Source organism: Brassica oleracea, chromosome C8, assembly GCF_000695525.1.
Source record: "Brassica oleracea var. oleracea cultivar TO1000 chromosome C8, BOL, whole genome shotgun sequence".
NCBI classification, from domain to species: domain Eukaryota; kingdom Viridiplantae; phylum Streptophyta; class Magnoliopsida; order Brassicales; family Brassicaceae; genus Brassica; species Brassica oleracea.
Window position 1 is genome coordinate 41,030,634 of NC_027755.1, and position 11,576 is coordinate 41,042,209.

Genomic DNA, 11,576 nt, shown 5'->3' on the forward strand with positions numbered 1-11,576 from the left:
TAGAGAAAAATGGAGAAGGATGAAGAAGTGTGTAGAAAAGGAAGTGTGTAGAAGATGAAGTGTGTAGAAGATGAAGTGTGTAGAAGATGAAGTGTGTAGAAGATGAAGTGTGTAGAAGATGAAGTGTGTAGAAGATGAAGTGTGTAGAAGATGAAGTGTGTAGAAGATGAAGTGTGTAGAAGATGAAGTGTGTAGAAGATGAAGTGTGTAGAAGATGAAGTGTGTAGAAGATGAAGTGTGTAGAAGATGAAGTGTGTAGAAGATGAAGTGTGTAGAAGATGAAGTGTGTAGAAGATGAAGTGTGTAGAAGATGAAGTGTGTAGAAGATGAAGTGTGTAGAAGATGAAGTGTGTAGAAGATGAAGTGTGTAGAAGATGAAGTGTGTAGAACTAACTTGTAGTCTCCACTTACTAGTATAAATAGGGGTGCTTAGCACCATTTGTAATCATCCAAGAATCAAGAAAAACAAAGAGAGAAAATATTTGTAAGAGAGAGTTTCCAAAAACAAAATCTTTGTAGTAAACCCTTTCCTAAATATTAAGAGTCTTCTTCTTAAATTTTCTAGTTGTCTAATACCATCTTCATCTCATCGATATTGGATAATTTTCCCAACATATTGAACCAGAGAACCAAGCGGTCAATACAAAGTACAGGAATCTCCTCCGCATCGTCGAAACACTGAGCAAGCCTCCACAGAGCTTGTCTTTGGCTCAACTATGCAATGCTCAAAGCGAGGTGAATGCGCTGGAGGAAGCAGGTTTCAAGCTCGACTGGTTAAATTCTAAAATTGAGGAACTTTCCGTGGAGTGCAAGAAAGAACCACTTTCTGATGGATCTAGGGTCCGACAACTCGAGGATAGGGTCAACAATGTGGAATTGACTCTGTCGGATCTCAAAGCTGAACTGGACAGGGAGAAGATTAAATCTGCTGCTGCCGCCGCTGCTGCTGCCAAAGTTTCTTCGTTTCAGTTTATAGATTTTATCATAAAAAGGTTCTTTCTCACTTGCTTCTCATTCTCAAAATACTAGGATCATCTATGTTTTAATACTCATGGCTTTGTGGAGTTTTCGTCCAAAAACATCATAATCGGTTATTGTGTTGTGATCCCATCAACTTTGAAGGATGATTCTTTGTTTCCGTTCTTATCAAGCAAATTTGAATTCTTACTCTTTTCTTTTTTATAACATCTGCCTTGTTCTGTTCACTTCCCGTTACATAGTAATATATTTTAGTTTTAATAAAATATTCATTGTAAGTTTCTTAAATTACGAATAATATTATATGAGTGTATCACGTTCGAATTTGAATTTATTATATTACAATCACATTCAGTGCTAAAAGATTATAATCTCCATTTTTCACAAACAAAATATGGTAAACATTTAACTTAATAAATAATCAAAGTTATTAACCATATTATATGAATCTTTCACGTTTGAATTTGAATTTATTATACTACTATCACATTCAGTTCTAAAAGATTACAGTGTGACTGATAATCATCAGAATAAGAAAAAATGAGTAAGTAAAATTTTGGGAAGAAAAAAAAGCACAAAATTACTTTGTAATTCTCTACGAAAAATAGGAATGAACAAGTTTATAATCTCCATTCTCCACAAACAATATAATTTAAACATTTAAATTAATAAATAATCAAAGTTATTGACCATAAATAAATGAGATGAACGACTTGTAATTTTATTTGTTTTAATAGTGTGATGTATGTGCGCGTATTTTAGACCATCTTCCATGGTTTACTCTATTTTTTACGTAACTTTATAATATAATTGAATTATATTCCAGTGGTATTCTATTTTAGAGTGTAAAATAGAACGATGAACAAAAAAAACAATTTACTCTATATATGGAGTAAACTCATTTTTTACTTTATTATAGAATGAAAAATACAGTATCATTAGAGCACTTTTACTCTAAACTCTATTTTAGATTGGAAAATAGAACGGGGTTCCAATTACCATTATATACAAATAGTTAGCCAAATCTACATTAGGAAGTCTGATACTTGACTCTAGGCCTGGGCATTCGGGGTCCCAATCGGGTTTCGGTTTTATCCAATCGGGTTTCGGTTTTTCGGGTTTATCAAAATCAGCCCCATTCGGATTATTTGAAAGTTCGGTTCGGGACCGGTTCGGATTCTATCGGGTTCGGGTCGGGGTTAGTAAATCTTCAAAGAACCGGTACAACCCAATATACTTTTGAGTTCGGGTCCCAATCGGTTTTTCGGTTTAAAAGTACCTGATTTTTACTTATTTTATAACCAAAACATGAGTAAAATCGGTTCTTCAGTTTTAAAATACCTGATTTGTACCTATTTTATAACCAAAACTTAAGTAAAATCGATTCAAAAATAAGGAACATCAACCATGATATTCAAAATCAAACGAAAAGTAAACATATTTACTGATAAAAAGAAAACCAAATAAATAAAAGCATAAAACGAAAACTAAGTTCTCATGAAATGAGAAACATTGTTTAACGAAAACAAAATATAAATCTAAATACTTCAAGTCATCTTCGACCATCAACCTTCATGTAATAGAACCACCAAACTTCATGTAATAGAACCACCAACCTTCGTGTAATAGATAAGTATTTTAGATGTTCAATATTTCTTAGTGTATTTTGGATATATATTAGGAATTGAGATCATGTTTGGTACAAGATCTTTTAGAGGTTTTAAATGTTTCGGGTTCTATCGGATATCCATTTAGATTCGGGTTCGGTTCGGATAATACCCATAACCCGAAATACCACAAAACAAGATCCATTCGGTATTTACATCGGGTTCGGATCGGTTCGGATTCATTTTTATCGGATCGGATTCGGTTCGGGTTTTCGGTTTCGGTTTATTTGCCCAGCCCTACTTTGACTCTGTCTGAAAATTCTTGAAGTATCTTCTCTCTAACAAATGGAGAAGCTGACAATACCCATCTACTAAACTCCATTATCTCCATGCCTTTAAACTCAGCTAACATCTTGTACTTCTCTCTTTTCCGTTCCCTCTTTGAAAAACAGATACCTTCCTCTTCACTACCACCTTTTCTCTTCTTCTTCTTTTGATCCGCATACTCTAAATTCTCATTGCTGTCACGCTCTACATTGAACCTCTGAGATGAAGTTGATGTTGCTGCCCTTCCACCGTTGATGATATCTTCATTTCGATGTGCATACACAATGCCTATTCAAATAGTCACACAAGCCAGAGCAAGAATTTATAAAGACTAAATCATAAAACATATTCAAGCAGAGAATAGCACAGATCAGTCTTATTCTTACCCAAGTCTCCAAGTATAGGTTCTTGTGTTTCCTGTTTAGAAGAGCACAAGATCTCCTCTTCATCATCTGAAACACCTTTCTTACTATCCTTACGCAATTCAACAATCTCGCTAGTGAATAGCTTATCAGAGAGATCACGGAAAAGATTTGAAATCCCAAACAGCTCCCCTTGAAACTCTTTACAGTCCTGATCACAAAAACGAACCACATCATTAGAAAAAAAGAGAAAACAATCTCTTTAATGAAACTAAACCGATTTAAAAACGATATATTCGTTTATATGTTACCTGAACTCCTTCAAAGTACCTAGTCTCCATCTTCCCTGCAACTGCAATGTTAGAAAGCTGCTGTTTGTACACTTGTCTCGTATAAACCAGCTCCTCAAGTGAACCAGCAGCCAACAAACGAAAAACAACAACATGACGTTTCTGTCCATACCGAAACGACCTGTCTTGCGCTTGCAAGTCATGAGAAGGGTTCCAGTTCGGATCAAATATAACCACCCGGTTGGCGCTCACAAGGTTTAGTCCCAACCCACCAGCTCTAGTTGATATCAGAAAGACCTGTTTGCTAGGACTCGCATTGAAATCATCTACTAGAGACTGTCTCAGATTAGTCGGAGTTGAACCATCAAGCCTCGCAAAACTATAGCCTTTTCTAATCAGAAACTTCTCAAGTATGTCCAGCATCCTGACTGAGTAACTGAAGAGAAGTATCTTGTCCCCCTTTGAGATCCAAGAAGCCATCAGCTTCTCCAACGCTCTCATTTTACCACAGTGTTTCACGTCGCTCAGGTCCATGAAGCTCTCGCTCGCGGCAACACCTCCCGCTAGATCAATATCCGTCCCAAACACAGCAGATACAAAGTCTGCGTCCTTCTTCTGCTTATCCGCATCATCTCTAGCGTTCGGTTTGACAAGCTCCAGGTGATTGCTCACCTGCTGAAGCTTCACAAGGCAGGGAAGGACCAAGCAGAAAGGGCATGAGTCACAACCGTCTGGAGAATCTCTGTGGATGTAACTCCAGATAGGTCCATCAGGAACAATCCTTCTGCAGCACTCTGATTGCTTCAGAGGGCTTCCGCAAGCGCAGGGTTTGTCTTTATTCACAAGGCATTGAATCTCCGGGAGCTGCAGCATTCTTTGGTAGACACGTTTCTGCAGCTCGCTCATCTGACAGAAGACTACATTGTCTTCCTTCCCCATCATCAAATGCCCTATGGTCTCCTCCTTCGTCCTCCTCAACATATACTTACTTAAAACACTGACCAGATGCTGTTTCCTCTTCTCTGCGATGTGGACGAATCTTTCAGGAGCCGTTGCTCTCTGCCCTTGCTTTAGAGGTTCATCATAGTACTCTCGGAAATGCTCACGAGTTCCCAGAGAGCCCGGCGCTACCCACTCAAAGAGGTTGAAGAGCTCGGTGATCTTGTTCTGCATCACTGTACCTGTTAAACCGAGTCTTTTCTTGGTCTTGATCTTGAGACACGCCTCGTAGAGTTTAGACTTTTCGTTCTTCAAACGGTGCGCCTCATCGGCGATCACTATCTCCCAGTTGATCTCTGACAAAACAGGGCCTTGGATTCTGAACGTGTCGAAGCTGGTTACCAGTACCTCGACGCCACGGGCGTTGAGTTTCTCAAGGATAGTATCTCGGTTAGCTCCGTGGTAGACAGAGACCTTGAAGAAGCTGGCCCAGCGTGAAAACTCGCTCTCCCAGTTGTGGATAACCGAAGATGGACAGATGATTAGTACAGGACCCTTTTGAGAGTCTGAAACAGACGTATCAGTACCAGCAGCGTCACAGTCTTTTCCATAAACTCCAGCAAGAAATGCAATTGTCTGAATGGTCTTTCCCAGTCCCCTGTGTCACAGCTATAGTTTTTAAACTACACAAGAAGACTACAACCAGGGCCATTTACACAGTGACACACAAAAATACATCCTTTTCCACTGAATCTATTAGTATAATGGTTTTTAAACAATTAAACTACACAAGAACATTCTCAAGAAGACTAAAAAAAGATCCATTTACAATGGTGACGCACAAAAACTCATCCTTTTCCACTGAATCTATTAGTATAATGGTTTTAAACTACACAAGGATATTCTCAAGAAGACTAAAACAAGAGCCATTGCCATTGTGACACATAAAGTTGTAACATTTTTCAAAACACAGCAGAGAAGAACTCACATGTCATCACCAAGAATGCCTCCATGGTTGTTTCTATAGAGATTATACAGAAACTTTACTCCCTCTCTCTGATGTTCAAGCAATCTACAGTTGATAGAAGCTGGTACCTAAACCAAATCACAACAAAACACATATTGTTCAATTCAAAATCAAAATAAATTTTCAAGACGAACTTGGGTTCCTTAATGACGTGAGCAAAGGCTGAGACTTTCGATAGAAACTAACCTGTATGATCGGAATTACTCCGATTGATGAGAGCACAAGTGGTTCGTACGGACCGGAGTAGTCGAATTCAACCCGGTTTAACCCGGGTCTTCCAAATTCAATCGATATTTCGTCATCTTCTTCTTTATTCTCTTCATCAAATTTGATACTTCTTTTGAGAGTTTCTTCGGGAAGAAGGTTGGAATCTTCGACCTGGGTTTTTGAGATTTTGGATTCGTGTTTCGAGGGTAAGAAGTATGAATCGTCGAGACGGAGTAGCTGCTGCGAGAGAGACGATTTGGGAGGTTTTCTCGTCGGTTCCAACTCTTGGGTCGATGAGATTTGCGACGACGCTGATGATGATGAAGGTAAAGTACTACATGGCTTCAAGGTCTGTTTGAAAGTGTGCAACAACGACATCGCTAATCGAGAGAGAAAGTCGTGTGCTTTCTGCGAGAAGTCGAAAGAAAGCTGTAATTTTTAGAATTTTTAAAACTTACTTGCTTTTATTCGAGTTATTAGAAAGTAAGAGGGTAAAAGGGAAAATTAACACGTCTTTAAAACCGGGAACGGTTTCGATTAATGGGCCGACCAAGAAAAGCCCAAAATCAGAGTTTTGTCCCAACATGACTTTAGGGTTCATTGTCTAAAGCCCAAATTGTACTTTTGTCCTAACATGGTTTTAGGTTTAGGGTTTCTTGTCCTTCTTCTGTATATATACTAATGTCTAATTCATATCTACAGAGATAAGACGCCAACCACTTAATTGATTTGTTCTCTTGACTCATTCGATTTCTTATTGGTCAATTATTTTTTGGTTTTCAAAGCGTTTTGTTATGAAAGTGATGAAAGTTGTAGATAGGTGATGATCTTATGATCGATAAAAATTTCAACTCGCTACGTTCTTTCTGATTCTTACCAGTTTCCTAATTTGTTTTCTTCATAGTTCGTTTTTATTTGCTCTCCTGTTTCACCTTTTTTGTAGAAGTTTTGTTTTCTCTCAAGAAAAAAAAAACTCGAACGATTTTGACTCAGTTCAATTGGATTTTGCTATTTTTGGAACATGGTAATGCTGGAGAAATGATGATAAATCAGTATAAATCTTAGGACACCTTCTGACACACCTGTGTATGAGAATGACGTCTTGTTCTGATCTTCAGTTACTTTATTTTTTCCTTTATTGTCACCTCAGTACATTTTTATTGTTTGCATATAAACAATTATTTCTGTCAAATAAATAGGTTCATTTTTTCTTGAATTTGTTTTTGAGAATTTGATAATTCAAATCCTAGTTGAGAGAGTATCTAGAAGTTTTCTAAAGCCGCAATGAGATTATGATTCTTGGGCAATGTTAATACCACCAATATCATTACCACAACGTTAAAGTTTGACTTGCACCATAAAAACAATATTCAAATCTTATTTATGTGTGAAGTAGAGATTCTTTATATGTATGTACACGGCAGATCAAACTCTATAATGATACCTTACATATACAATGGTCTAATCAAACGATCTCGGCTTGAGCCTTAAGGACCGTTAGTATTGCGTATAATCCAAATATATGAATCACCAAACTCCCTTTGAGCAACTCTGCTACTTCATTCTGGTTTCCAAGTTAGGAGACATTGCTCAAATTTTAATTAGTTTTATGATTTGCTCAAATATATGAATTACTTTGCTTGTCTATTAAATTCCTGAAGCTGTATGTCATGTTCTTCAAGCATCTGATCCACTCTGCTTGGCTGAGCAAACAATGGTCTTGACATGTAAATATTGCTGTCACTAGGATTATACTGTACACATAGAAACACAACAATTGTAAGTTTAAAACACACATTTTCTTCAAATGGAAATAATCAAAATAGAGATCATTATCTAACCCAAGCTAGGTCAACTGGTGTTGTCATACGTCTACTATCCATAGTGTCAGCTATATTATACGCTCGTCGATCTCTTTTTCCTTGATCCATGACTGGTTGATCTAACAATGCTTTGGAGGAGAGTGAACCTGTTAATATCTTAGTGTTTACTCTAGATGGAGGGTATCTAGGAGCAGGTACATTCTCTTTCTCATGCATTGTTGACTTAGCCATATTCCGCTTACTCATGAATGGACCTGAATGTGAACCTCTCTCACCACCTTGATTGTTTCTGGTATGTATATTTTGATAATCAGGTCCTGGTCCATGAGAAGTCCTCTCCTCCTTAAAAGACTTGAAACTATCGTTTCTGCTCTTCAAATCCAAGTATTGTTTCTGCATTTTGCCACAAAAAGTGAATTGCTAGCCATTGTGGCCTTGAAAGTTTAGAACCATTTCACAGTTACTTACCTCTATGGTCACTGATAGATGATTAGCTTTGATAGGTGGGACATATTTTCTCTTGTGTGGTATCGCCTGAGACTCTTGCCGTTCTTGTTTCTCCACCGTTTGTCGTTGCCTTTTCGCTTCATCGCGCTCATTAGCATCAATCTCTTTGCTCGGAGGATATTTTGGTAGACAAGATGGATCACAAGCAAATGGCTTGGTTTTAAAGTACTGGAAAAAAAACAGTTGTAACCAATGTTCAAAAAGCAAGTATATTTATATCCGATTTTTATTAAAGAATTATTAGTTTAATTATTATATATTTTGTATTTATATCCGATAATTTATTTTTTGAGGTTTAATTATAAAAATATTTTAACAAATTGTATTTAAAAAAAACAGACATAACTTGTGGACTTTCATTAACCTTGTTGTTTGATTTACATAATTTAGACTTATTTGAACCAATTTGAGATAGATTAAACCGATTGAGCTATTTATATTGGATTTTGAAGAAAAAAATCATTTAGGCTATGATCAATTTGCCGTTTAAACCGATTTTTTAGAACCGTGGTTGTAACTAACGATGCATAACAAGAAGAGAGTAAAACGTCAGGCACAAGTTACCTCACTTTCAAGGGCACTATCTGCAGAGTTCCGGTGATCAGGGTCTATAGAGAGTAAAGTCTCTAAAAGCAAAAGAACACTCGTGGGAAAGTCCTTATACATCTCTGATAGTTTTCGCCTATAAGGAACACTACTTCTGAATCCAGCTGAAGACGGTAAGTTATGTTTTCTCCAGTAACTTTCTGATGGTGAACCACATAGCTTAAAGATTTTATGCAACTGTTCTACCTATAAAGAACAACTTATGAGTAACTTCAAACAAAATGCATGGTGCAACACCCAATTTGTAGTAGGAAAATGAAATATTCACCTCGGTTTTTCCAGGTAGAATCGGTTTACCAGCGTATAATTCACCTAAGATGCAACCTGTGCTCCAAAGATCAACTCCAACACCGTAATGAGAAGCTCCAAGCAAAAGCTCTGGTGGTCGGTACCAAAGAGTGACAACATGGCTAGTCAATGGTATAGTTTTGGCAGGGTCGAAGAAAGTTGCTAACCCGAAGTCTGCTATCTTTAAGACTCCATTACGGTCGATCAGAAGATTTGAGCATTTTATATCTCGATGAAGAACACCACGGCTGTGACAATGTTCAAGCCCAATTAGAAGTTGTTGCATGTAACATTTAACCTAATAACAGAAACATAAGAATATAATAAATCATCTCCAACCTAACCTTATTTTATACTTTATATTTTCTTTTAAAATAAAAAAAAACGTAGATTTGCTTCGATGTATGAAATAGAAAATTTACTTTTGCCTCTATTTTATAGTAAAAATAGCATTATTCTATATTTTACTCTATATAAATACATTCATTAGAGTAAATCTACTTTTAAAATAAAAATTTCTATTTTAAAACAAAATATAAATGATCCTGAAAAATACTTTTAAATAGCACCAAATTATGTTTTTATAGATTAGCACATGAAAAAAAAGCATAAATTGAAAGTTTTTTTAAATTATATTTATTTTACATATGATTTTAGTGATTATGATTCATGGTTTAGTACATAGGAGTGAGGGTGGAGGTGAGATTAGAGTATAGAAATAAGAATAACTTAATATTTTTTTAATGAATATTTTTTTGAGAATTTGATCATTCCGTGTTTTTTTTAATATTTTTTTTCAAAATATGCTATTTTGGAGATTCGAACCCCGAAACATAAAAAAATGCAGTAGTTAGTACCTGAGGCTCTGAGAATTTAACACCGGGCAGTGAAGAAAGTCCTGAGAGATCATGATCCATGTACTCGAAAACTAAGTAGAGTGATGATGAAACATGGTCAGTGATCAATGCTTCTAGTTTCAGGACATTAGGATGATCAAGCCGTCGCATTACTATGATCTCTCTCGCCATAAACTTGACACTTTCTATGTCGTTGAGATCAAACCTGACTTTTTTCAGCGCAACGATCTGGTTGTGAATAAGATCACGTGCCCTGTAGACGCTGCTATATGTTCCTTGACCAATCTGTATCCACAAGAAAAGACAGGTTCTGTTTAACTAAACATGGGTCTGGATTAAAGAGAGTTTTGTATTAAATGAAACTTACTTTCTCTAGTTTCTTAAAGGTGCTTGCTCGACGTGGAGCCCAGTCTACTAACGCCTCACCAGCAACAGAGACTAGCCAATTAGGCCATGCTTGCTTCAACTCTATGTCTCTTGAAACAATAACACTCTGGTTCTTGCTCACTTCCCAAGGAACAGCTTGAACCGAAGCTTCAGCCCCAAGATTCTCTGGTTCTTTCTCAACATGATGATGATCAAAAAACCTTTTGGAGCTCAACTTTTGAGACTCAACCAACCGAACTTTGGAGTCGTTGCTATTCCATTGGTCTAGTTTCTGTTTTAAAACATTCGGACCAATCTCCAAATCATGTTTTACAACATCACTCAAGCCCCTTGTCAATTCCTGATCATGATCCATATGAACTTTGGAATCTCTGCTATTCCATCGATCTAGCTTCGGTTTCGTAACATTCGGACCAATCTCCAAGTCAGGTTCTACCACAGCACTCGAGGCCCTTGCCAACTCCTGATCATGAACAGCTTGAACCACATGATCAACTATCTCAGGATGATCATTAAACCTAGTGGAACTTAACGTTTCGGAGTCAACCAACTTATCTTTGGCTTCTCCCCTGCTACTCGATCTATCAAACCCATCTCCCGGTTGAATCCCATCATCTATCCTCCGCGAATCAATCGCCGAGGAACGTTTCACCGATGACTTCTTCAGTGTCGACTTTCTTCTGAAAAGCCTATGTTTAGAACTTACGCAACCCATGGTAAAAGATACCCTGAAGAGATAAAAAAGAGATCAGAATGAATCAAAACCCAAAAATACCAAGACAAGAGATTCAGAAACAGAGACATTAATTACCTGGAAGCTTGAACGTTCAAAGAGGGAACAAAGAGAAAAATCTATGCATAAGGAGAGATCTTTATTGTTGTTGTTACATGTTTGACTGATTAAACGCATACGTAGAGCCAGTCGGTCACATCATCGGACGGTATAAATTAAGACTTATTCTTGGGTTCACCCCCTAGGTGAACCTAGAGGTTCACCAACCAATAGGATTATGTTATTTCAAATTTGATATCTTTTATAAAAGGAAACAAAATATTGTCAAGTTATATTATATTTTCAAAGTAAAAAGATAAAAAAATAAAAAATAAAAATAGTAGTAATTACAAAAAAAAAAAATTTAACGTCGTCAAGAAAAAACTAAACCTTAAATCCTAATCCCTAAACCCTAAACCCTAAATCCGAAACCCTAAACCCTTGGGTAAACTCTAAACCCTTGGATAAATCATAAACTCTAAATAAAAAACACTAAACACTAAAACACTCAAGGGTTTAGGATTTTAGTGTTTAGTGTTTTTGATTTAGAGTTTATGATTTATCCAATGGTTTAGGGTTTACCCAAGGGTTTAGGGTTT

The 11,576-nt window shown here is 36.8% G+C and overlaps 3 protein-coding genes across 4 annotated transcripts in view; 1 reads left to right on the forward strand and 2 right to left on the reverse strand.

Annotated features, from left to right (window-relative positions):
- Window positions 1–1,029, forward strand: part of LOC106309424 (MATH domain and coiled-coil domain-containing protein At2g42465-like) — a 5,955-nt gene extending 4,926 nt beyond the window's left edge. The window contains exon 6 of the mRNA XM_013746450.1: window positions 626–1,029. Within this exon, the coding sequence (XP_013601904.1) occupies window positions 626–1,029 (404 nt within the window). The remainder of the gene's footprint in view (window positions 1–625) is intronic.
- An 810-nt stretch (window positions 1,030–1,839) lies between these two features.
- LOC106312753 (switch 2) lies at window positions 1,840–6,179 on the reverse strand. Of its 2 annotated transcripts, XM_013750389.1 has the most exons (6): window positions 5,717–6,179; window positions 5,492–5,598; window positions 3,586–5,161; window positions 3,299–3,485; window positions 2,887–3,200; window positions 1,840–2,023 (listed from the first exon to the last, which is right to left on the reverse strand). In XM_013750389.1, the coding sequence occupies exons 1-6, from the start codon at window positions 6,113–6,115 to the stop codon at window positions 2,009–2,011; spliced, it is 2,598 nt and encodes an 865-aa protein (XP_013605843.1). In that variant the 5' UTR covers window positions 6,116–6,179; the 3' UTR covers window positions 1,840–2,008. The 2 variants fall into 2 exon arrangements, with proteins under 2 accessions (XP_013605843.1, XP_013605842.1); XM_013750388.1 differs by lacking the exon at window positions 1,840–2,023 and having other exon boundaries at window positions 2,823–3,200.
- Window positions 6,180–6,489: 310 nt separating this feature from the next.
- Window positions 6,490–11,100, reverse strand: LOC106308310 (probable serine/threonine-protein kinase At1g54610). Its single transcript, XM_013745464.1, has 8 exons — window positions 11,017–11,100; window positions 10,186–10,933; window positions 9,819–10,103; window positions 8,942–9,259; window positions 8,632–8,859; window positions 8,029–8,235; window positions 7,579–7,953; window positions 6,490–7,491 (listed from the first exon to the last, which is right to left on the reverse strand). Exons 2-8 carry the CDS (start codon window positions 10,918–10,920, stop codon window positions 7,369–7,371), a joined length of 2,271 nt encoding a protein of 756 aa, XP_013600918.1. The 5' UTR covers window positions 10,921–10,933; window positions 11,017–11,100; the 3' UTR covers window positions 6,490–7,368.
- Window positions 11,101–11,576: the final 476 nt, after the last annotated feature.

What these genes read in the sequence shown, in the direction of transcription:
- LOC106308310 (XM_013745464.1), bottom strand. Translation starts at nt 10,920, where the DNA reads ATGGGTTGCGTAAGTTCTAAACATAGGCTTTTCAGAAGAAAGTCGACA. An exon ending in CCTTTAAGAAACTAGAGAAA is followed by an intron (nt 10,104 to 10,185) that starts GTAAGTTTCATT and finishes TTGTGGATACAG; the next exon opens with ATTGGTCAAGGAACATATAG. An exon ending in ATCTATCAGTGACCATAGAG is followed by an intron (nt 7,954 to 8,028) that starts GTAAGTAACTGT and finishes GGCAAAATGCAG; the next exon opens with AAACAATACTTGGATTTGAA.
- LOC106312753 (XM_013750388.1), bottom strand. Translation starts at nt 6,115, where the DNA reads ATGTCGTTGTTGCACACTTTCAAACAGACCTTGAAGCCATGTAGTACT. An exon ending in GAGTAATTCCGATCATACAG is followed by an intron (nt 5,599 to 5,716) that starts GTTAGTTTCTAT and finishes GATTTGGTTTAG; the next exon opens with GTACCAGCTTCTATCAACTG. An exon ending in GGCATTCTTGGTGATGACAT is followed by an intron (nt 5,162 to 5,491) that starts GTGAGTTCTTCT and finishes GCTGTGACACAG; the next exon opens with GGGACTGGGAAAGACCATTC.